The 24,622-nt window shown below is 39.7% G+C and overlaps 1 protein-coding gene across 1 annotated transcript in view; it reads left to right on the forward strand.

Moving 5' to 3' along the window:
• The window catches only part of ADAM9 (ADAM metallopeptidase domain 9), a 105,247-nt gene that overhangs the window by 10,331 nt on the left and 70,294 nt on the right, over positions 1 to 24,622 (forward strand). The window contains exons 3-6 of the mRNA XM_060086204.1: positions 1,494 to 1,552; positions 16,749 to 16,827; positions 22,733 to 22,809; positions 23,817 to 24,012. Coding sequence (XP_059942187.1) covers positions 1,494 to 1,552; positions 16,749 to 16,827; positions 22,733 to 22,809; positions 23,817 to 24,012 — 411 coding nt within the window. The remainder of the gene's footprint in view (positions 1 to 1,493; positions 1,553 to 16,748; positions 16,828 to 22,732; positions 22,810 to 23,816; positions 24,013 to 24,622) is intronic.

The following is a 24,622-nucleotide window of genomic DNA, read 5'->3' on the forward strand; positions in this document are numbered from 1 at the left end:
GGGATTGTAGTAAATGTCCTGCATGCACCCTGATAAATATTTGGGGAAGACGTGGAAGCACTGTTTAAGCCCTGGGGATATGGCAGTGAACAAAACAAACGCCATGCCCCTGTGGAGCTTCCATTCTCGTGGGAGGAGAGGAGGAGACAAATAAGCAATATAGATTGATAATAGAGATTACTTAAGATGGTAAGAAGTGCTATGGGGAAAATTAAAGCAGGGAGGGGGTTGGGAATGTTGGAATTGGGGGTGGGGGCGAGGGGGTAGGAGGGTTTGTGTTTTTTAATAGGACAGCCCGGGAAGACCTTACTAAGGAGGTAACCCTGGAGCGGAGCAAAGGCCAGAAGGAAGGGAATGAGCAACCCAGGCAGCTGTTTGGGGGAGGAATGTAATATCACAAAACAGTTCTCAGATTCTCAGAGTTCTTCTCAGAGGAGATGACAGTGAGGTTTTTACGTCCTGTGTTTGTCCAAGAGCAGAAAGGATAGAAAGGCACACGCCGAAACTGTGGCGTTGGAAGGAGCTTGGGATTTTTGATGCCCCAGTGGAGAAGGAGGTAGATGGCAGTGTCCTGAGGTCCCCACACAGGATGTGGAAGCAGAACCCCAGGACCTGGATCTCGGTCTCGGCCTTCGAAGTCAGATGTTGAAGTGCCCTAGGAGAGGAGATCCTGCTGTTTCTTGGCAAAACATTCACTTAGAGTCCAGAAACAGTAGGGAGAATAAGAGGACACTCCTGATACTATTATTATTTGTTGAGTCCCTCCATGACTGTCTTTTTCATTAGAATTATGGCAAAGTTGAATCCTCTGGTTCTAGAGATCACATTAAGTGCTTCTTGCTAATGAAACAGTGAGTCACTGGGCAAGTTATTTTAGCGTTTGAGGTAGAGAAGAGAATCCCACAAGCTGAGGATGTGTAAGTATAAGTTGCCTCATCATACTGTTATTTAATGTCCCACTAATTAAGAAAGGAACAGACCGCTACCAGTTAGACTGCTCTGCCTTTGTACGGTGTATCCGGATTTCAAAGATGTTCACGTGAGGGGGGAAAGTCTGTTTAGAAGCGATGAAATGTGTTGAGCCATGTGAAGATATAAAATCGTAAAAGGCTATTAATTTCGTCTAACCAGAACGAGGGAATATCTTTTGAAACTAAGAGGTTCATTTCATTTAAAACGAAAGGAAGAACTACTTTATACTATAGGTAATACAGGGATGGACTTAGTAAAAATAATCCCTTAAGTTATAGCTCAATTATAAATGAATTTAAGAAGAGTTTAGATAAACATGCAGGTCGTTTTCCACAGGAGTTTATTAAAGGAAGGTAGGGATGATCAGAGTATATTTTTATTATTTACGAGTATATTTAAGGTTCTTTCATAAAATAGTTCGAGTCAGTACCAAGTTATTTTCATTCAGGATGGCATTTCTGTTGTTGAAAAGTTATTTAGAAGATAGTGTTTTATTGTTCTTTTCTCCTTTGTGCATTTAGGTATCTTATGTCATTCAAGCTGAAGGAAAAGAGCATATTATTCACTTGGAAAGGAATAAGTAAGAAATTTAATTTACTTTGGCTTTTCAGTAATTTTTTTTCAGTGCTATATGGGTATCTTTTCTAGTTAGATATTGCTTAGTAGATGGATAAAAAGGTGAGAATAATAAGGTTAGGTGTATGGAAAAAGCCATACCATTTTGCATTTCCATTGACATTAGAGCAAAGGAAAATAAATCTAAATTAAAGGAAGAGAAAGTTGTATTTAAGAAAACTTTAAAATCATGATCGGCCCAAGAAACAGCTGAGCAGGGGGTAAAGAAGTCTTTAGTAGTTTTATCAGTCTGCTAGAGCTGCTACAGCAAAGTACTACAGATGTAAACAACAGACATGTATTTTCTCACAGGACTGGAAGTCCAAGATCAAGGTGCCAGCAGGGTTAGTGTCTGGTGAGGGCTCTCTTCTTGGGTTGCAGACGGCCACCTTCTGGCCAGTGCTCACATGACCTCTCCTTGGCCTGTGTGCACAGGAAGGGGGGTAGATGGATGAGCGAGCTCTCTGGCTTCTCTTCTGGTGAGGACGCTAATCCTGTTGGCTCAGGGCTCCGCCTTATGACCTCATTTAATCATAACTTCTTTAGGTGGCCACATCTCCAAATATAGCCACTCTGGGGGTTAGGGCTTCAACATAAGGATTTGGGGAGGGGGACAAAACATTCAGTCCACAGCAGTGGTCTCTCACCCCCCTTTTTAATCTCTTCTCCTCATTTTGTCACATTTTCACCTGATCCCACCTCAGAAAGGCTAGTGATATATACACATGTGCGATGTATGGTCTGCATTCCTTTGCTTTTTTTTCCTTTTCTTTTTCTTTTTGTAACATCTTTGTTGGAGTATAATTGCTTTACAATGTTGTGTTAGTTTCTGCTGTATAACAAAGTGAATCAGCTATATGTATACATATATCCCCATAACCCCTCCCCCTTGCGTGTCCCTCCCACCATCCCTATCCCACCCCTCTAGGTGGTCACAAAGCACTGAGCTGAACTTCCTGTGCTAAGCAGCTGCTTCCCACTAGCTATCTGTTTTACATTTGGTAGTATATATAAGTCCATGCCACTCTCACACTTCGTCCCAGCTTACCCTTCCCACACCCCGTGTACTCAAGTCCATTCTCTACGTCTGTGTCTTTATTCCTGTCCTGCCCCTAGGTTCATCAGAACCATTTTTTTTTAGACTCCATATATATACGTATTAGCATACAGTATTTGTTTTTCGCTTTCTGACTTAACTTCACTCTGTATGATAGACTCTAGGTCCATCCACCTCACTACAAATAACTCAGTTTCGTTTCTTTTTACGGCTGAGTAATATTCCATTGTATATATGTGCCACATCTTTATCCATTCATCTGTCGATGGATGCTTAGGTTGCTTCCATGTCCTGGCTATTGTAAATAGAGCTGCAATGAACATTGTGGTACATGACTCTTTTTGAATTATGGATTTCTCAGGGTATATGCCCAGTAGTGAGATTGTTGGGTCGAATGGTAGTTCTATTTTTAGTTTTTTTTAAGGAACTTCCATACTGTTCTCCATAGTGGCTCTATCAATTTACATTCCCACCAACAGTGCAGGAGGGTTCCCTTTTCTCCACACCCTCTCCAGCATTTATTGTTTGTAGATTTTTTGATGATGGCCATTCTGACCGGTGTGAGTTGATACCTCATTGTAGTTTTGATTTCTATTTCTCTAATGATTAGTGATGTTGAGCATCCTTTCATGTGTTTGTTGGCAGTCTGTATATCTTCTTTGGAGAAATGTCTATTTAGGTCTTCTGCCCATTTTTGGATTGGGTTGTTCGTTTTTTTGTTATTGAGCTGCTTATAAATTTTGGAGATTAATCCTTTGTCAGTTGCTTCATTTGCAAATATTTTCTCCCATTCTGAGGGTTGTCTTTTGGTCTTGTTTATGGTTTCCTTTGCTGTGCAAAAGCTTTTAAGTTTCATTAGGTCCCATGTGTTTATTTTTGTCTTTATTTCCATTTCTCTAGGAGGTGGGTCAAAAAGGATCTTGCTGTGATTTATGTCACAGAGTGTTCTGCCTATGTTTTCCTCTAAGAGTTTAGTAGTGTCTGGCCTTACATTTAGAGCTTTAATCCATTTGAGTTTATTTTTGTGTATGGTGTTAGGAAGTGTTCTAATTTCATTCTTTTACATGTAGCTGTCCAGTTTTCCCAGCACCACTTATTGAAGAGGCTGTCTTCTCTCCATTGTATATTTTTGCCTCCTTTACCAAAAATAAGGTGACCATATGGGTGTGGGTTTATCTCTGGGCTTTGTTTCCTGTTCCATTGATCTATATTTCTGTTTTTGTGCCAGTACCATACTGTCTTGAATACTGTAGCTTTTCAGTATCGTCCAAAGTCAGGGAGCCTGATTCCTCCAGCTCTGTTTTTGTTTCTCAAGATTGCTTTGCTATTCGGGGTCTTCTGTGTTTCCATACAAATTGTGAAATTTTTAGGTCTAGTTCTGTGAAAAAATGCCATTGGTAGTTTGATGGGGATTGCATTGAATCTGTAGATTGGTTTGGGTAGTATAGTCATTTTCACAATGTTGATTCTTACAATCCAAGAACATGGTATATCTCTCCATCTGTTGGTATCATCTTTAATTTCTTTCATCAGTGTCTTATAGTTTTCTGCATAGAGGTCTTTTGTCTCCTTAGGTAGGTTTATTCCTAGGTATTTTATTCTTTTTGTTGCAGTGGTAAATGGGAGTGTTTCCTTAATTTCTCTTTCAGATTTTTCATCATTAGTGTGTAGGAATGCAGGAGATTTCTGTGCATTAATTTTATATCCTGCTACTTTACCAAATTCATAGATTAACTCTAGTAGTTTTCTGGTAGCATCTTTAGGATTCTCTATGTATAGTATCATGTCATCTGCAAACAGTGATAACTTTACTTCTTCTTTTCCAATTTGGATTCCTTTTTTATTTATTTATTTATTTTTTGCGGTATGCGGGCCTCTCACTGTTGTGGCCTCTCCCGTTGCGGAGCACAGGCTCCGGACGCGCAGGCTCAACAGCCATGGCTCACGGGCCCAGCCACTCCGTGGCATGTGGGATCCTCCCAGACCGGGGCACGAACCCGTGTCCCCTGCATCGGCAGGCGGACTCTCAACCACTGCGCCACCAGGGAAGCCCTGGATTCCTTTTATTTCTTTTTCGTCTCTGATTGCTTTGGCTAAAACTTCCAAAACTGTGTTGAATAATGGTGGTGAGAGTGGACAACCTTGTCTTGTCCCTGTTCTTAGTGGAAATGGTTTCAGGTTTTCACCATTGAGAACGATGTTGGCTGTGGGTTTGTCATATATGGCTTTTATTATGTTGAGGTAACTTCCCTCTATGCCTACCTTCTGGAGGGTTTTTATCATAAATGGGTGTTCAATTTTGTCGAAAGCTTTTTCTGCATCTATTGAGATGATCATATGGTTTGACTCCTTCAATTTGTTAATATGGTGTATCACATTGATTGATTTGCGTATATTGAAGTATCCTTGCATTCCTGGGATAAACCCCACTTGATCATGGTGTATGATCCTTTTAATGTTCTGTTGGATTCTGTTTGTTAGTATTTTGTTGAGGATTTTTGCATCTATGTTCCTCAGTGATATTGTCCTGTAGTTTTCTTTGTGACATCTTTGTCTGGTTTTGGTATCAGGGTGATGGTGGCCTTGTAGAATGAGTTGGGGAGTGTTCCTCCCTCTGCTATATTTTGGAAGAGTTTGAGAAAGATAGGTGTTAGCTCTTCTCTAAATGTTTGATAGAATTTGCCTGTGAAGCCATCTGGTCCTGGGCTTTTAGTTTGTTGGAAAATTTCTAATCACAGTTTCAATTTCAGTGCTTGTGATTGGTCTGTTTATATTTTCTATTTCTTCCTGGTTCAGTCTCAGAAGTTTGTGCTTTTCTAAGAATTTGTCCATTTCTTCCAGGTTGTCCACTTCATTGGCATATAGTTGCTTGTAGTAATCTCTCAACATTCTTTGTATTTCTGCAGTGTCTGTTGTTACTTTTCCTTTTTTATTTCTAATTCTATTGATTTGAGTCTTCTCCCTTTTTTTCTTGGTGAGTGTGTCTAGTGATTTATCAATTTTGTTTATCTTCTCAAAGAACCAGCTTTGAGTTTTATTGATCTTTGCTATCATTTCCTTCCTTTCTTTTTCATTTCTTTCTCATCTGATTTTTATGATTTCTTTCCTTCTGCTAACTTAGGGATTTTTTTGTTCTTCTTTCTCTAATTGTTTTAGGTGTAAGGTTAGGTTGTTTATTTGACATTTTTCTTGTTTCTTGAGGTAGGATTGTATTGCTATAAACTTCCCTCTTGCTTTTGCTACATCCCATAGGTTTTGGGTCGTAGTGTTTTCATTGTCATTTGTGTCTAGGTATTTGTTGATTTCCTCAGTGATCTCTTGGTTATTTAGTAGTGTATTGTTTAACCTCCATGTGTTTGTATTTTTTTACAGATTTTTTCCTGTAATTGATATCTAGTCTCATAGCATTGTGGTTGCAAAAGATACTTGATACGATTTCAATTTTCTTAAATTTACCAAGGGTTGATTTGTGACCCAAGGTATGATTTATCCTGGAGAATGTTCCATGAGCACTTGAGAAGAAAGTGTATTCTGTTTTTTCTGGATGGAATGTCCTATAAATATCAAGTCCATCTTGTTTAATGTGTCATGTAAAGTTTGTGTTTCCTTAATTTATTTTCATTTTGGATAATCTGTCCATTGGTGAAAGTGGGGTGTTAAAGTCCCCTACTATTACTGTGTTACTGTTGATTTCCCCTTTTATGGCCGTTAGCATTTGCCTTACATATTGAGGTGCTTCTATGCTGGGTGCATAAATATTGACAATTGTTATATCTTCTTCTTGGATTGATCCCTTGATCATTATGTAGTGTCCTTCTTTGTCTCTTGTAATAGTCTTTATTTTAAAGTCTATTTTGTCTGATATGAGAATTGCTATTCCAGCTTTCTTTTCATTTCCATTTGCCTGGAATATCTTTTTCCATCCCCTCACTTTCAGTCTGTATGTGTCCCTAGGTCTGAAGTGGGTCTCTTGTAAACAGCATATATACAGGTCTTGTTTTTGTATCCATTAAGCCAGTGTATGTCTTTTGGTTGGAGCATTTAATCCATTTACATTTAAGGTAATTATCAATATGTATGTACCTACTATCATTTTCTTAATTGTTTTGGGTTTGTTTTGATAGGTCTTTTCCTTCTCTTGTGTTTCCTGCCTAGAGAAGTTCCTTTAGCATTTGTTGTAAAGTTGCTTTGGTGGTGCTGAATACTCTTAGTTTTTGCTTGTCTGTAAAGGTTTTAATTTGTCCGAATCTGAATGAGATCCTTGCTGCGTAGAGCAATCTTGGTTGTAGGTTTTTCCCTTTCATCACTTTAAGTATGTCCTGCCCCTCCCTTCTGGCTTGTAGAGTTTCTGCTAAAGATCAGCTGTTAACCTTATGGGAATTCCCTTGTATGTTATTTGTTGCTTTTCCCTTGCTGCTTTTAATATTTTTTCTTTGTATTTAATTTTTGTTAGTGTGATTAATATGTGTCTTGGCGTTTTTCTCCTTGGGTTTATCCTGTATGGGACTCTCTGTGCTTCCTGGACTCGATTGCCTATTTCCTTTCCCATGTTAGGGAAGTTTTCAACTATAATCTCTTCAAATATTTTCTCAGTCCCTTTCTTTTTCTCTTTTTCTTCTGGGACCCCTATAATTCAAATGTTGGTGCTTTTAATGTCGTCTCAGATGTCTCTGAGACTGTCCTCAATTCTTTTCATTCTTTTTTCTTTATTCTGCTCTGTGGCAGTTATTTCCTTGTAGGAAATAACTATTGATTCCTTGTAGAGAATTTTTAATTTCATTTATTGTGTTGCTCATCATTGTTTGTTTGCTCTTTAGTTCTTCTAAGTCCTTGTTAAACGTTTCTTGTATTTTCTCCATTCTAGTTCCAAGATTTTGGATCATCTTTACTATCATTACTCTGAATTCTTTTTCAGGTAGACTGCCTATTTCCTCTTCATTTGTTTGGTCTGGTGGGGTTTTAGCTTGCTTCTCCTTCTGCTGCTCAGTTCTCTGTCTTCTCATGTTGTTTAACTTACTGTGTTTAGGGTCTCCTTTTTTCAGGTTCCAGGCTCATAGTTCCTCTTGCTTTTGTTTCCTGCCCCCCGTGGGTGAGGTTGGTTCAGTGGGTTGTGTAGGCTTCCTGGTGGAGGGGACTGGTGCCTGTGTTCTGGTGGATGAGGCTGGATCTTGTCTTTCTGGTGGGCAGCAGCTCGTCTGGTGGTGTGTTTTGGGGTGTCTGTGAACTTAGTAGGAGTTTAGGCAGCCTCTCTGCTAATGGGTGGGGTTGTGTTCCTGTCTTGCTAGTTGTTTGGCATGGGGCGTGCAGCACTGGAGTTTACTGGCTGTTGGGTGGAGCTGGGTCATAGCATTGAGATGGAGATTTCTGCAAGAGCTTTTGCCATTTGATATTATGTGGGGCTGGGAGGTCTCTTGTAGTCCAGTGTCCTGAATTTGGCTCTCCCACCCAGAGGCTCAGGCCTGACATCAGGCTGAAGCACCAAGACCCTGTCAGCCACACGGCTCAGAAGGAAAGGGAGAAAAAAATAAAAATAAAAATAATTTTTTTTTAATGATTATAAAAAATAATAATAGTTTTTAAAAAAAGAGCAACCAAGCAAATAAACAAATTCACCAATGATAACAAATGCTAAACACTAAGCTAAGATAAACATAAAAATCGGAAACAAATCAGTCGCAGACAGCAAACCCCAAGTCTACAGTTGCTCCCAAAGTCCACTGCCACAGTTTTGGGATGATCGTTGTCTATTCAGGTATTCCACAGATGCAGGGTATATCAAGTTGATTGTGGGGATTTAATCTGATGTTCCTGAGGCTGCACAAAGAAATTTCCCTTTCTCTTCTTTGTTCACACAGCTCATGGGTTCAGCTTTGGTTTTGGCCCCACCTCTGTGTGTAGGTTGCCCCCAGGCATCTGTTCCCACCCAGACAGGAGGGGGTTAAAGCAGTGGCTGTTTAGGGGGCTCTTGCTCATTCAGGCCGGGGGGTGGGAGGGGTACGGTAGTTATAATTGGAATGCGGGGTGAGCCTGCGGTGGCAGAGGCCAACGTGACGTTGCAACAGCCTGGGGCATGCCGTGTGTTCTCCTGGGGAAGTTGTCCCTGGATCACGGGACCCTGGCAGTGGCGGGCTGCACAGGCTCCTTGGGGGTGTGTGTATAGAGACCTGTGCTTGCACACAGGCTTCTTGGTGGCTGCAGCAGCAGCATTAGCGTTTCATACCCATCTCTGGGGTCCAAGCTGATAGCCGCGGCTCGCGTCCGTCTCTGGAGCTCGTTTAGGCAGTGCTCTGAATCCCCTCTCTTTGCGCACCCTGAAAGAATGGTCTCTTGCCTCTTCGGCAGCTCCAGACTTTTTCCCTGGACTCCCTCCCTGCTAGCTGTGACACACTATCCCCCTTCAGGCTGTGTTCACTCAGCCAACCCCAGTCCTCTCCCTGGGATCTGACCTCTGAAGCCTGAGCCTCAGCTCCCAACCCCCACCTGCCCCGGCAGGCGAGCAGACAAGCCTCTTGGGCTGGTGAGTGCTGGTTGGCACCGATCCTCTGTGCATGATCTCTCCGCTTTGCCCTCTGCACCCGTGTTGCTGCGTTCTCCTCCATAGCTCTGAAGCTTCATCTCCACCAGTGAAGAGGCTTCCTAGTGTGTGGAAACTTTTCCTCCTTCACAGCTCCCTCCCAGAGGTGCAGGTCCCGTCCCTATTCTTTTGTCTCTGGTTTTTCTTTTTTTTTTTTTCTTTTTTTTTTGCGGTATGTGGGCCTCTCACCGTTGTGGCCTCTCCCGTTGCGGAGCACAGGCTCCGGATGCGCAGGCCCAGCGGCCATGGCTCACGGGCCCAGCCGCTCCGCGGCATATGGGATCCTCCCAGACCGGGGCACGAACCTGTATCCCCTGCATCGGCAGGCGGACTCTCAACCACTGCGCCACCAGGGAGGCCCTCTGGTTTTTCTTTTTTCTTTTGCCCTACCCAGGTATGTGGGGAGTTTTTTGCCTTTTGGGAAGTCTGAGGTCTTCTGCCAGCGTTCAGTACATGTTCTGTAGGAGCTGTTTCACATGTAGACGTATTTCTGATGTATTTGTGGGGAGGAAGGTGATCTCCACGTTTTAATCCTCCACCATCTTGAAGGTCCCCCCTATGCTTCTTGAATTAGTGGGCAAATGTACTTTTCCAGGCATTTGTTAAGAGGGGCCAGGTCTTTGAATGTCTTTGAAAGGCAGTCATCAAAGCTAATGATCACTAGTGAAAAAGAGTTAGGGTAGATAGCCTATTATTATGGCTATCAATGAAGGGGGGACTCTCTTTTAGTGAGTGCTTATTTTTTTCCTCCCAGGGCTTCTACAATGGCAGTCTTAACCTTTTTTTGGTCATGAATCCCTTGCTGAAAGATATGAAGCCTCCTTGCAGAGGGATGGACGTAATTAGTTCTGTTGGGTTATTTGGCAGGGACTTGGGGTTGTGGGGCAGAAGATAGCACACCTCTTCTCTGCCTGTGCTCAACAACTTTAAACATAAACCAAAAGGGTGAGTTAGATAGGAGGTCAAAATACCACTTTTATTATTGATGAGGGCTGGGTTAGAGGATTTACCATAGAATGAGAGCCTGATGGACCTGCCAGTCCTGAACCCTGGATTAGGCAGATTCAGCCACTCATGTCAGCCTGCACGGTGGCAGGCCTGCTCCTGGAGGAGCGTGGCGAAATCTGTGTTCCCACTGGCAGGCAGTGACTTCCAAGGAAGAGGAAGGGCAGAGCAAAGCCAAGTACCATCTCCAGTTTATTCTTTTTAAATTCACCACCAGAGGGAGCAAAGAGTGTTGGGGAGAGAGGGGAGAGACAGGGCGGTGACTGAACAGGGTTGGATAATGGAAAGGGCTCAAAACTCCACGGGCTACTCTGAAGCTCACTCAAGGAGACTTCCATAAAGGTAAAGGGTACAGGACAGCAGGACAAAGAAAGCAGAGGAGATCATCAAGGGGTTGGAACACTTCCAGACAGAGCCCCCCAGGGTCCTTTCTCAGTTGCACAGATGTGCTTTGTCTTCAGATTACAAACCACTGAGATATGACTGAAGCATCATCTTTTCAGGGTAGCCCTTTTCACACGTTTACCGAGGTGGTCTTTTATACTATATTGGTCACATGGCTAAAGTCAGGCTGTGTAACTGATAAAACTGTACGTAAACCGTCGATCTCTCCATCTCTTAAACAGTCTAGACAGTCTGAGCCTGGAGTTCAGAACATTAAGGGCTACATCATAAACCACTAGCTGGCACCCTGCATCCCTGACCCGTCCGTAAGCCTTGGAGATAAGTATACTGCTGCTCCATTGCTGCTGCAAATGACACAGGTCCTTTGCTTGACCAGACTTTGGTCAGGCTACTGAACTTTCTCCTGGGTCCATGTCTACACTTCCTTGGAAAATCCAGTTTTAGCAAGAACCCTGCTAAGTGAGTTTAGCAAGAACCCCCTACCCTCAACATCTGATCAAATTCCTCATCTTCCACCATCTCCTCGGGTGATGTCTGATCACCGTGGCGTCTTCAGTAAGAATCTGTTAGTCGGTTTAGCCAGAGCTTCCTTCACCGCGGTGTTTCATCTTAGTAATTTTCCATCCACTGACCCCCACCCTGCTCATTGGGTACAAATTCCCACCTGCCCATGCTGTGCTTGGAGTTGAGCCTGATCTCTGTCCCTCACTGTAAAATCCCATTGCAGTGATCCTGAAGAAGGTTAGCGTCACTATCTTTAACACGTGTCATTGAATATTTTTTTTCTTTGACAGTCATGGCGCCATGACTCGTATAGGATCAGATTCATCACTGGACCCCCCGACCTCTCACTCTGGACCCTAAGTATGCACCTTGAAGCCCTTGTCTTCAGTCCTGACTGACTGATCGGGGATCCATCGGTGACTGACTCTTGAACCATTGCTCCAGACAAACATACGTTGAAGCTGACTTGATTTTTACGGTTTTGAGTATACCCTCTGAAGTTGGGTTAGAGTCCCAGGCTTCTTTCGACAGGTACCTCCTGGCTGGAAGGTCTTCCTGGCTCCCTGTTCTGAATGGGGATTATTCCCTGATGTCCTGGGCTGGAACTCCTTTCTTCCTGACTCTTTGTGAAGTCTCTCTGTTCTCTCTTTTGGATCTGGCTTCTCCCATTGGAACTTCTCAGCCAACTAAACCACCTCTTCTCACATCCTGCTGACTCTCTGCTATGCCAGCTCTGTCTGCTTCTCTTCTTGTTGGCATGTTTTGCCGAGGATAATTTGGAACTTTGTTGGCGTCTTTTGGAAACTTGGGATCTCCCCAGATGGACTGCTCTGATGCTGCTCCCTCCCTGTTGCTTCTGCTCCTCCATCCTCCTCTTACCACCATCAATCTTCCCCCCAGTTCCCTTGGATCCTTTGATATGTCCCACTTCAAACCGCCACCTCCTCCATCCCTCTGTGTGCACCCGTCCGACTTTCCCCTCCCACTGCAGCCCCTCAGCTCCCCACAGCCACTTCCATTTTTGGTCCCTTGCTGTCCATCAGGGGCTCTCAAGAAACTCAGGTAGGCTTGAAAGCAACTACTTGAGTCTGAAAAGAAGAACAAAAGGCCATTTGGAAATAGAATTGAATGATTTGTCCACTCACATGGGCTTTGGAAACATCCAGAGAGCAGTTAGATGTCTCTTCAGTCTGTTGCCTAAAATTTAGACCACAGCAAAGGAAGATTATATATCACGGCAAAAGAAAACCTTAAAAGTCTCCTCCAGAAGTATTGGTAGGCAGGTGACCTTAACTTGTTTTATTTGCCAGAGACAATTCAGATGAAAATACAAAGTGGAGATAAACAAATGAGATTGTATTGCTGTTTTACTGACTCACGGCTAAAATTTTAAAATGAAAACTCTAAGTTCTCTATTTGCGTCTCTGTGTTTATGTATTTCTATATATATGTATGTTATAAGTGTGTGATAGTTTCCTACCTCTGGATGGTATTATCACATTAATTTATAAAATTCCTTAAAGAGTTCTATTCAAATTGGTTTAGAGATAAATGAGCACTTAGATAAATTATGTTCTTAAAACTCTCAGGAATACAGAAACTTATCCAAGTTTTTTTTAAGTTCACATGATCTTGAATAATCTTTTTGCTAGTTCTTATATTGTTGATACAGTTGTTGATAAACTGACAACTTCAGGGTTGTCGGCTTTAAATATGTAATGCAGATATGCAATTTTTTCCACCTATGTTTACTATTCAAACAAGCTTATGTTATCTCTACCAGATATTTAAGATTATAAATTATAAATCAACCCTTAGAGCAAAATGTATAATAAAAAGGAATTGCTTGATGTCAAGCATGGCAGTTAAAAAAAAAGAGGCAAGAACCATAAATATATAATTTTTTGTTCTTCGTTTTTGTGATTTTTTTTTTTTGATACTTGCATGACTTGTCAACAAGAAAAACAACTTAAGATGATGGATGGCTAGCTTTGTTTAATTAATAGCTCATGAAATTTTCATGAGTAATTCAAGTATAATTGTTCAGAACAAGTAAATTAAATAGATGTAGGTGGAATAAAAGTTTATAAATGAACTTTTCAACAGTAATTATGTTTTATGCCTCCTGAAAAATAGTTTCAAAAAATTTTTTCATAACTTGAAACCTTAAAGCTATACAAAGTTAAGTCAGAGATGGGTAATCATTGACTACATAACTTCCAAATAAGATAAAATATTGAAATATTAATTGCTGAAGAGAAATTTAATTTTATTTACTTTTGGCATCTTATTTTCATATGGTATAGAGAAGCTAAATATATTTAGGTCTGTTAATAGGCATGAGGAATTGTACTGTGAAAAAGATACATCTCTAGAAATTATGAAATAATGTATTCATTATTACAGAATGATAGTATGTAGCAGACAGTTTGCAATTGCCTGTTTCCTAGTTTTTACTGAAAATTAGAGTTATTAATGATTAAAAAATCTAATCAATATAAATAAATGAAACTACTAGGAATAATAAGGGTAAAGAAAACAAACTGTATGCAAGGAAAATATAAGGTGTATTTTTGATAAGGAAAGGTATGAAAGATATGTTTTGCTAAGGGTAAGAGAGAATAATTTTGTCCCAAAGTAGAATGAATGGTTGTTCCAGAATGAGAAAGAAGAAAAATGTAGAACAAAAACTGAGTGATGTAAGAAAATTTCTAAAGAAAGTTTGTGGAAAAGGGACCTTGGAAAAGGAATCTTTCCTTGTGTGGTCAAAACTGGCTACTATTTGATGGATTTATTTGTAAGCTTTTTTGGTTTGTTTGTTTGTTTAATTTGCCTTAGTATTAATAGTACACTGATACAAAACCAGAATTTGGTTTTCTTTCTCTGTTAAAACACGAGGTTTTCTTAGCTTATTGGTTTCCTCTTAATAGGAAATGGTAAAAAACGTTGTTTTTCTTTACATTTAAGTAATCAGCTTGGGAAGATAAGATTTTGTGTTTTAAGATAATTTCCTATGTGTCATGTGTTTATCAGGTCTTTGATTATTTAAGAAAACCAGATCTTCTCAATATTAAGAAAGCTAAGAGTTTTTTGTTTTTTGTTTTTTTTAATAACTATGTAACTTTCTGTATTTGCCTTTGAAATCTTTTAATTGTGACTTTGGTTAAATGGACAGCTAAGTGTTGTTTCACAGTGACACCTGTGATCCAATTTAGTCAAGTGTTCAAACCTTTTGGCATTTTTGACAATTTCCCCAAATCAAATTCTAAGTAGAGTCTCTTTGACCCCAAACTAACTTTGATATTTCCAAAATGGCCCTTGGAAAATCTCAAAGGATTTGTCTCCTTATGAAAAGTGAGATGTTGAACTAATCAGGTTTATTTGATGTGTTAACCCATCTTATATTCCTGGCAGTATAGTTATTTGCATAAGTTCAGTCAAAATCTATCCTCCTTGTCACACAAAGCAATTGGAAACCTTGCTTATATTACCAAGACTTTGATTGTAATGTCATATTTGGGAATGATGTGTACTGAATCAGGTATGACCAGATAGCTCTAAGGAACTAAGGTTGGCTTTAAGAAGGCAATGTTTATACAGCTCCCCTTGGAAGAACCATCCTGTTCCTGGCTTACAGGGTTTCCTGCCTTACAGGTGAGTAAGGAAGGTCACTTCTGGCAGGCCCAGGAACCTCAGGATATTTGGGGAACCTTCAGAAGAGAGGAATTCACCCAAATCTATAGGTATTGCAGTCAGATCTGGTGGCAAGTTCTTGACTTGGCTTCTTAGCCTTGAGTGGCAATGCTCCAGCAAAGCAGACTCAAACAAGGTACTATGTGGTCAATCACTATTTTTGCTGTACTTATGTAAATAACCAGGCCAAGTTTAATGAGACCAAACTTCCTTGCAAACAAATTAGTCTTACTTTATCTTTCACAGAAATGGGAGTGACTGTAGAGAGAATGTGCTTTTTTGTTTGTGTCAATGGAAAGCTATAGTGAACTGTTGCTGCTTTCATCTTGCACATTTTGCCAGCTTTACCAAGTCCTGAATTCTTCTAGTTTCCTCCAGTATCTGGCTACAACTCTCTAAGTTTACATTTCCAATTTTTGTCCTTTCTGACTTGGAATCATTGACAATTAAAACTGCCCTTTTCCTGAAACTCTGTAAGCTGCAGCTGGAAGACTTGATAGAAACTTCAAAAAAAAATGTTTACAATAGATCCTGTATGGGCAAGCTTCATGCCTCCTGCTGTGTGGACCTCTCAGGAAATTAATCAGAATACCTGATGCTATCACCAGTGACACTGAAACTGCAAACCAGGAAAATGTGTCAGGTGGCCAGTGCCAACCTCAGTCTAACACCTGAAGATGCGCCAAGCTCAAGTCTAAAAAATCTTGATGGCTTCCTCCTGGACTCAGAAACTGGGTTTCTAACTATTAATCTTTGTTTTTCTTTTATTTTTCATAGCAACTCCCCTCATTAAATGCCTGACTGCTAGCACCACCCAGTAAATATCCTCTACTATCAGGTTCCAATAGATGATTCAGCTGGTCTGTAATGAACAAAAGACAACTGAATGAGGAAATGGACTTGTATTATTCAGAGGAAAGAAGAATGTCTTTTCTTTCCTTGAACAAGAAGGGAGACTGACAAAGATTCTTTGCTTGACCAAACTTTAGTCAGGTTCCTGAACCTTCTCCTAGGTCCATCAGTGTAGTTTGTTGTAAAATCTAGTTTTAGCAAGAACTTCCCCCTCCCCGCCATATCTGATCACTCTGGATGTCTGATCAGGTTCCTTATCTTCCACTCCCCTTCCCCGCCTAGTGATGTCTGATCACCTTGGCCTGTCCTCAGCATGAATCTGTTAGGTTGGTTTAGCCAGAATACCCCTCACCCCTGTTGTTTCCTCATAGTAATTTTCCATCCACTGACCCTCACCATGCTCCTTGGTTATAAATTCCCACTTCTCCATGCTGTATTTGGAGTTGAGCCTGGTCTTTCTCCCCACCGCCCTGTAAAATCCCTTTGCAGTGGTCCCTATACTTATGTTGATAATAAAGTAAGTCTGCCTTACCATCTTCAACAAGCATCACTGGCTATCTTTTCGTTGACAAAGCTAACCCTATTTTGCATGTGTGGTTTCCACTATCAGTCTACCTTAACATGGAAGGAAGCTTCAGGAATCAGCAATGATTGTTTCCTCCAACAGTTGACACAGATTTTGCCCCCGTACTTAGGAGGTCAAGGAAAGGAGTGCTGCTTCTTTATATAGGACATTTAAAAGAGGGTAAAATCGTTTATTTTCTTCTAGAAATATGATGTACTATATAACCTAATTTATACTTTTCCTATGAGATGTATCAGAAAACTTTAAGGATGTTACGTATGTTTTATGCAACCAGCATTTTATGACCGTGAGAACAATGCATGATTTCAGATGCAAGTCCCTTCATGAGCTTTTAGTTTTATGGTAGCTCCTTCTTTGAATAACGATTTATCAGGTGAAAGTTTTCATTTCTGCTCATCTCTTCTGGGAATAATGCCTTATAAGTTGTGTCCTTAGTTGCAAATAGGTAAAATAATTTTAAATGGTGTGTTTTATTCCTCTTGCAGGGACCTTTTACCCAAAGATTTTGTAGTTTATACCTACAACAAGGAAGGGGCTCTGATCTCTGACTACCCTGATATACAGGTAATATATTTTCCTCCTGACCCTGTAGCAGAATTTAAAACAATTATAATTTTAAAATGCGTTCTCTTCAGGTACTCAGGACAGTTACCTTGTGCTTCCCCAAGGACCTCTTTTGATATTATTATATATGGCATTGTCCTGGGGTGGGAATGTGAGTGCATTGACATAAATTAAACAGTATTTACCTTACAGCTCTCCTGGTTCTCCATGGTCAAGTGATTTTTAAAAGATCAGGAAAATAATCTTCTATTGAATATATAATCCTTACTGATTATGAAGGGGAAAAGTTTGATTTATTTTTTAATTTTTAATTTTATTTATTTTGCTGAAAATGGATACCTCTTAAAGTACATCTTACTTCCTTATTAAACCATTTGACTTGCCATTAGTACTTAGTAAAGAACAAACACTTGTTTCCTATTATATGTTCTGATTTTTTGCTGAAAACAATTCTTTTTTTAAGAATTGTGGTCCTTTTTGCATCAGAGAACAGAGTTTTCCTGAGGAAAGAACTGGCCAGGAATACTTGAAATAATTGGCAGATGTCAACTTTGCTTTATGTGTTATTTAATTAGTGCATAAATATTTCTAATTTTAGTTGGGAAGAGTGTCTTAAAGTCCCTTTTGGCAGTTAGGTATTATATATTATTATTTTTTGCTATAGTTTTCATGAGAAATCTTTGTTACCATTAAACATGTATTATTTTTCCCCTGAGCTTTGTTATGTTTTGTTAGGTGGAACTGTTTATGTTAGTTTTGCACTTTTGCAGCTCTCTTCAAATAAATAGAAGGCAAAACCTTTATTTTATTTTATTTATTTTTAACATCTTTATTGTAGTATAATTGCTTTACAATGTTGTGTTAGTTTCTGCTGTATAACAAAGTGAATCAGCTATACATATACATATGTCCCCATATCCCCTCCCTCTTGCGTCTCCCTCCCACCCTCCCTATCCCACCCCTCTAGGTGGTCACAGAGCACCGAGCTGATCTCCCTGTGCTATGCGGCTGCTTCCCACTAGCTAGCTATTTTACATTTGGTAGTGTATATATGTCAACGCCACTCTCTCACTTCGTCCCAGCTTACCTTTCCCCCTCCCTGTGTCCTCAAGTCCATTCTCTACGTCTGCATCTTTATTCCTGTCCTGCCCCTAGGTTCATCAGAACCATTTTTTTTAGGCTCCATATATATGTGTTAGCATACAGTATTTGTTTTTCTGTTTCTGACTTACTTCACTCTGTATGACAGACTCTAGGTCCATCCACCTCACTACAAATAACTCAATTTCGTTTCTTTTTCTGGCCGAGTAATATTCCATTGTATATATGTGCTACATCATCTTTATCCATTCATCTGTCAATGGACATTTAGGTTGCTTCCATGTCCTGGCTATTGTAAATAGAGCTGCAATGAACATTGTGGTACATGACTCTTTTTGAATTATGAAAGCCTTTATTTTAGATTAATTATTAGTACTTAAAAAAAAAGGCAATGCTGACTTAGATCCATCCTTTGCTGGCCCGTTTTCTGACTCCTTTATCTCAGTGTTCTGTTTGTCCATTGTTTTATTTTGTTTTGTTTTGTTTGATTGTTTGTCCATTGTTTAATAGCAAAATAGTAGAGGAGTTTAAATGTATGTGATAGCATAAACCAGAACACAGATAATCCATTCTGCCGTCCATCCATCCATCCAATCATCCATCCAAAGATTACTATAGCATGAGACCAAAGACCACATAATTTATGCCACTCAACACAAGCAGTGATTTTAAAAAGGCATTTTTTCTCTTGGAGCGGTTTCTTGGCCTGGATTTTGGTAACACACACTGCTTGGACTTGATTCCTGGCTCTATTATTTGTTTGCTGGTCAAGTTTCTTTAACCTGTTTGTGCCTTAGAATCCTCACCTTAAAATGGGAATAATAATTATAACTTCATGGAGTTATTGGGAAGCTTAAATGAGTTAATACTTGTAAGATACTACTTAGAACAGTCAGTCCAACAACAGTGAACTCAATAAATATTATTTTTTTTACTATTATTGAAAGTTTATATGCTTAAAACTGCTAAAAATAGATTTCGGTTTTATAGAAATTTATTCAACTGTTATCGTAAAGTATTACAATTTAATTATGTTTTCCTGGGTGTTTGAAAAATATAAACTAAGACAGATGGAGCCTTTCACTTATTGGTTATTGAATATTGTTCAAATAGATAAAAGTGTGACTATAGATTTGAGATAGTAATTAAAACTTTGGTACTGGGATTTTTGTGTGTGTGGCAACATTGTCAGATATCATCATGGAATATACTTTTGTTCATAAAATGCAGTTACATTACACTGAGAAAATGTAAATGCTTTCCCTTGTGATTCTGTTATTTAAATTAATTTGTAAAGCTCTTATGTGGCTTTCATCATCAGCATCTTTCACAAGGCCATTTTTCACAGAGAAACACAGTTTTAATAACCACTTGATAAAGAGTTGCTGGGTGAAATAAAACTCCAGATTAGATTTAGTCTTTGAACTTTGGGGTACCTTGCAAATGCATTAGAAAGTCTCTCAACTAACTCCCTCGGTTAATTAATGCTCCTTCTTTCCTCTGAAAAATTTGTTGACTGCCCCAGGCTCGCTGGCCCTTGTGGCTGGTAGGCTCTTCTCAGATACTTCTGAGTACTTCTACTCCCAGTAGTTGAGTTTCTTGCTTACAGTTTTTGTGTTTCCAAACGGTTTATGCCATTTATACCTTTACTCTAATCATGCAATTCAATTGGATGTTTTGTAAACTTGCGAAATAGGATTTGTTGTTTTTTTAAAAAACTAAATTGAAGGCTTTGGAAAGGTTTAATAAAACCCAGTTATTGGGCTTCCCTGGTGGCGCAGTGGTTGAGAGTCCGCCTGCCGATGCAGGGGACACGGGTTCGTGCCCCGGTCTGGGAAGATCCCACATGCCGCGGAGCGGCTGGACCCGTGAGCCATGGCTGCTGAGCCTGCGCGTCCGGAGCCTGTGCTTCACAACGGGAGAGACCACAACAATGAGAGGCCCACATACCACAAAAAAACAAAACAAAAACAAAAAACAAACAAACAAAAAAACCCCAGTTATTAAAGAAATACCATCAAGTTGGTAGACGGAGTGGTCAAGTGCTGGATTTCAGTCATGTCAAAGGAGAGCTTCTATTGTAGTGGAAGGAGAAGCTTTTCATGGTTGAGCGCCGCGAGTTACTGTATTACTGTCGCCCACGTGCTGCCTCATCTGTAATAGAAGAGGTGTTTCCTTTCCTCTAGTGCGAAGAAGACAATGTCAAAGCTAGACTAACGACAAAGCACTCGAAAGAAAACAGTGGCTGTAAATCGCCTCACACTGGAAAAAGTTGTAAAATGTGGAAATTTCACCTGTGTTGTTTAGTGCATAATTGTTTAATTTTTTAAAAAATGTTCACAGTTTTAGACTTACAGGAAAAGTTGCAGGAATAATAGAAAACATTCGTGCATACCCTTTACCTAGATTCTCCACATGTTAGCATTTATCACATGTACTTTATCCCTTCTCTCTTTTTTTTTTCCTGAAGAGTATGTTGTACACCTGGTGTCCCTTTACCCTTAAATACTTCAGCATAAATTTCCTAAAAACAAGAATTTCTTTTATGTCACCATAGTATAGTTCTCAAAATTAGGAAGTTAACATTGAAGCAATACTGTTATTCAGTTACATACCTTATTGATATTTGTTTTGGTCCATTATCCTAATAATGTACTGTATAGTGAAAGGAAACCCAAGTTCACGTGTTGTGCTCAGCGGTCTCCCGTTTGCTTTAATCCGGAAGTCTGTAGCCTTCCCTTGTATTTCACAACATTGGCATTTTTGAGAAGTACAGGCCGACTTTTTGTAGAATGTCCTGCAATTTGGGTTTGTGTGTTGTTTACTCATGATTGGATTCAGGTTATGCACTTTTTTTTTTATTGCGGTACGCGGGCCTCTCGCTGTTGTGGCCTCTCCCGTTGCGGAGCACAGACTCCGGACGCGCAGGCTCAGCGGCCATGGCTCACGGAACCAGCTGCTCCGCAGCATGTGGGATCTTCCCAGACCGGGGCATGAACCCGTGTCCCCTGCATCGGCAGGCGGACTCCCAACCACTGCACCACCAGGGAAGCCCAGGTTATGCACTTTTGGCAGGAATCCACCCTGAAGGGACATTGAGCCGTTCTCTGGATCATATCACGAGCATGTGCTGCAATTAGTTTATCACTGACAGTGTTAATATTGATGATTAAGGAGTTGTCTGCTAGGTTTCTTCTCTGTAAAGTTACTGTGTTTTGCCTTTTTTGGTTAGATACTTTGAAGCTTAGTAACTATCCCAATGCTTCTCAAATTTTTACCCACTAGTTTTAGTATTTAGTATTTGCCTGAATCAGTTGTTATGATGGTTGTCAAAATGGTGATTTCTTAATTTCATCAGTGCTTCTGTATTCACTGGTGGTTTCTACTGTAAGGAAGAGTTTTTCCTTCTTACTTGTTTATATCAGCATAGACTCATGGGTTCTTACTGTATCTTTAGTGAAATTGAAAATCTTTTCATTTATATGAGGACATTTTTATATCTTCTTTTGTGAATTGTCTGTTCAACTCTTTTGCTCCATCTTCTATTAGGTTTAATCTTTCCCCTTTAATGTTTCAGAGTTCTTTGTATTATGTTTTATCTATGATAAAAGTTACAGATACTTCTCACCAGTCTCTGAGTTGTCTTTTGACTGGTTTTTTTTTGGTGTTTCTTTTAATGTAGAAGTTAAAAAAAAATTTTTTTAATACAGTGAAAATTATGAGTCTTTTCTTCTGTTGACTCTAGATTTTGAGTGATAGAAAGTCTTTCTCTACACCCGCTTAAAGAGGAATTCACCCATGTTTTCTTTTAGTTCTTGCATGGGTTCATTTTTTTAAATGTTTGGCTTCTTGATCCATTTGGAGCTTATTCTTATGTATGGGGTGAGGTATGGATCTACTTTTATCCTTTTTTGAATGTCTAACCAGTTGGCTGAGCTCCACTTATTAAAAAGTGCATCTTTGCCTCAGTGATTTGAGACGCCACTTTTATCATATAAGGTTCCACATGTATTTCAGTCTATTTTGAGACTTTGTATTCTGCTCCACTAGTTGGTCTCTCAGTTAACGCACCACCAGGACCCTACTGTTTTAATTATTAAGGCCCGATGATATGTCATAAGGTCTGGCAGGGCTGGTCCTTCTCCTCCTCCTCCCACTCCCCTTGGCTTTTTTTTTTTAGTGCTTTACAATTGTTTTAAAGATGAAAAAATCTCATTGTGTACTAAAAAAATCTGATATTAGTAAGTGATATGCTTGCATTTCCACTGGTCTATTTCTTGCTCAAGATTAAGGACAAAGTCTCTTTAATTTTTAAAGATGGTTAAATGTATAACTAATAATAATAATAATAGTATAATCAGTATGCTTATATGAAGAAAAGAAAATCATCAGATCAAAGTCACTGTTTTTGCCATGTACTGAATTTTTTCCCCCTTGGTGTCACTAGACTGTCACAAGGTCCTCTTCTGTATTGGATTTCAGTTGGCTGCTGTGGCATCTTCTTGCCTGTGATTAAAAATGTTAAACATGACGTTATGCTTCCTTGTTCTGCTTCTAGGTTTAAAGGTTATAGGAGTTGTTTGTACTTAGTGTCCTCTGGAATTCTGCCTAAACATTTGTGTAGCTGTAGGGTGATAGTAGACAGTCTGAAGATAGTACAGAGAATGCCATGTGATAATTATGGATGCCAATAATAAAATTTTTTAGTTTATGGACCTTAAGTAATTTTGTTAGTTCTGCAGTTTCTATGATGATTTTCAGCAATGTAACAGTATTTGAAGCTAATACAGGTTTTATCATTTAGAATCATTGTCATTATCGGGGATACGTGGAGGGCGTTTATAATTCATCGATTGCTCTTAGCAACTGTTTTGGACTCAGGTAAGGAATTTTCTTTATCAATTTTTTGGTTTTTTTTCATTCCCTTATTTCTTTCCCCTTTACCTATCTCTGTCTCCAGATCAAGTCATTTTAGGGGACTTAAATTTAGATTTTACTTTGATGTTGCTGAAGGTCTTTATAGCTGTGTTTCAGATGTCATTTTCAGCATGTTTATTTAGGACAATCTTGTAGTTGATGAATTTTAATAACTAAAGAAAAAAATTCATTTTTTTGAGTCCACTAAACAAAGTTTGCCATTTAAAATAAGACATACTTTAAATTTCTGTCACCCTTTAGGTTTATAAAATTTTCACCTATATTCTTTCATCTAAGGTGCATAATGACTGTGAAAAAGGGCTGATTATTTCCATATTTAGGTGAGCAAGCTGAGGTTCAGAGAAATCATATCATGTATCAAGTGAAGTGATAATAATATTAAAATTAAATTTATTAAGGGCCAGGCAGTATGACCCTGGCCTGGTTGATTGTTTGCATGATTGATTGAACTAAGAACTATTACTTTAAATTCTCAAACCAACTATATAAGATGGCTATGACTACTATCTCCATTTAAGTAATGATACTTGTAGAACAGTTACTGTGTGCCAGGCAACGTTCTAAGTATTTTGCGTGTATTAAATAATTTAGTTTTCAGAACAGCTCTATGGAGAATGTAAACTAAGGCTAGTAGGAAACATTTGGGATTCAGACTCTGGTCCTCTGGCTCCAGACTTCACACTTTTAGCCACTGTTCTGAATTGCCTTTCCTTATACAGCAAACCCTCAGAGAGGTTAGGTAACTTTCAGGCAGTCGTGCTAGTGAGTAGTCATCTTGTGCTTTAAGTTTAGGTCTGCCTGCCTCTAAAGCCTCTCTGTTTTTCTCTATGCCATTCTAGCCCTTCTTACATATGTTAAGAAGTAAGACTTTTATTCAGGTTTCTTAATTCCTTTTCCTGTGTATTTTTTTTTCATTCTAAAAAATTGTGTATGTGTAATACCACACGTAGAGGCTTGCTACATATAGAGAATGTGAGTTATGGGATTGAACCCCTGCAAAACAGCTCTCATTTTGAGCACATCTTTTATCGAATGGATGATGTCCACAAAGAGCCTGTGAAATGTGGGGTTTCCAACAAGGATACAGAGGAAGAAACCCCAAAGGATGAAGAGGAAGAGCCTCCTAGCGTCACTCAGCTACTTCGAGTAAGGACATAATGTATTTCTTCATGGCTGAGACTCAAGTTTAAAAAAAATGATGTGTTTGTGCCTTAAACCAATACCTGTTGTTACTGTGTTTTTGCCAACTGTGTGCCAGACATTGTGATGGTACTAAGGGGATAAAAAGACGAGCAATACGCAGTTCCTGCCAGCAAGATGAGTACAATCAGGCTTCTGTGTTTTGGAAACTAGGGCTTAAGTCTTAAACAGGAACTGTATTTCGTTTTGTCATCGCTACCTAATAGCCCTTTACAGTGACTTTGAGAGAGCAGTGGGCTTTTTAAAAAATATTAATTTATTTATTTACTTTTGGCTGCATTGGGTCTTCATTGCTGTGCGCGGGCTTTCTCTAGTTGCGGCGAGTGGGGGCTACTCTTCGTTGCGGTGCGTGGGCTTCTCATTGCGGTGGTTTCTCTTGTTGCAGAGCACGGGCTGTAGGTGCGTGGGCTTCAGTAGCTGTGGCTCGAGGGCTCTAGAGCGCAGGCTCAGTAGTTGTGGCTCGTGAGCTCTAGAGCGCAGGCTCGGTAGTTGTGGCACACGGGCTTAGTTGCTCCGCGGCATGTGGGATCTTCCCGGACCGGGGCACGAACCCGTG

Source organism: Mesoplodon densirostris, chromosome 20 (assembly GCF_025265405.1).
Source record: "Mesoplodon densirostris isolate mMesDen1 chromosome 20, mMesDen1 primary haplotype, whole genome shotgun sequence".
Lineage (NCBI taxonomy): Eukaryota > Metazoa > Chordata > Mammalia > Artiodactyla > Ziphiidae > Mesoplodon > Mesoplodon densirostris.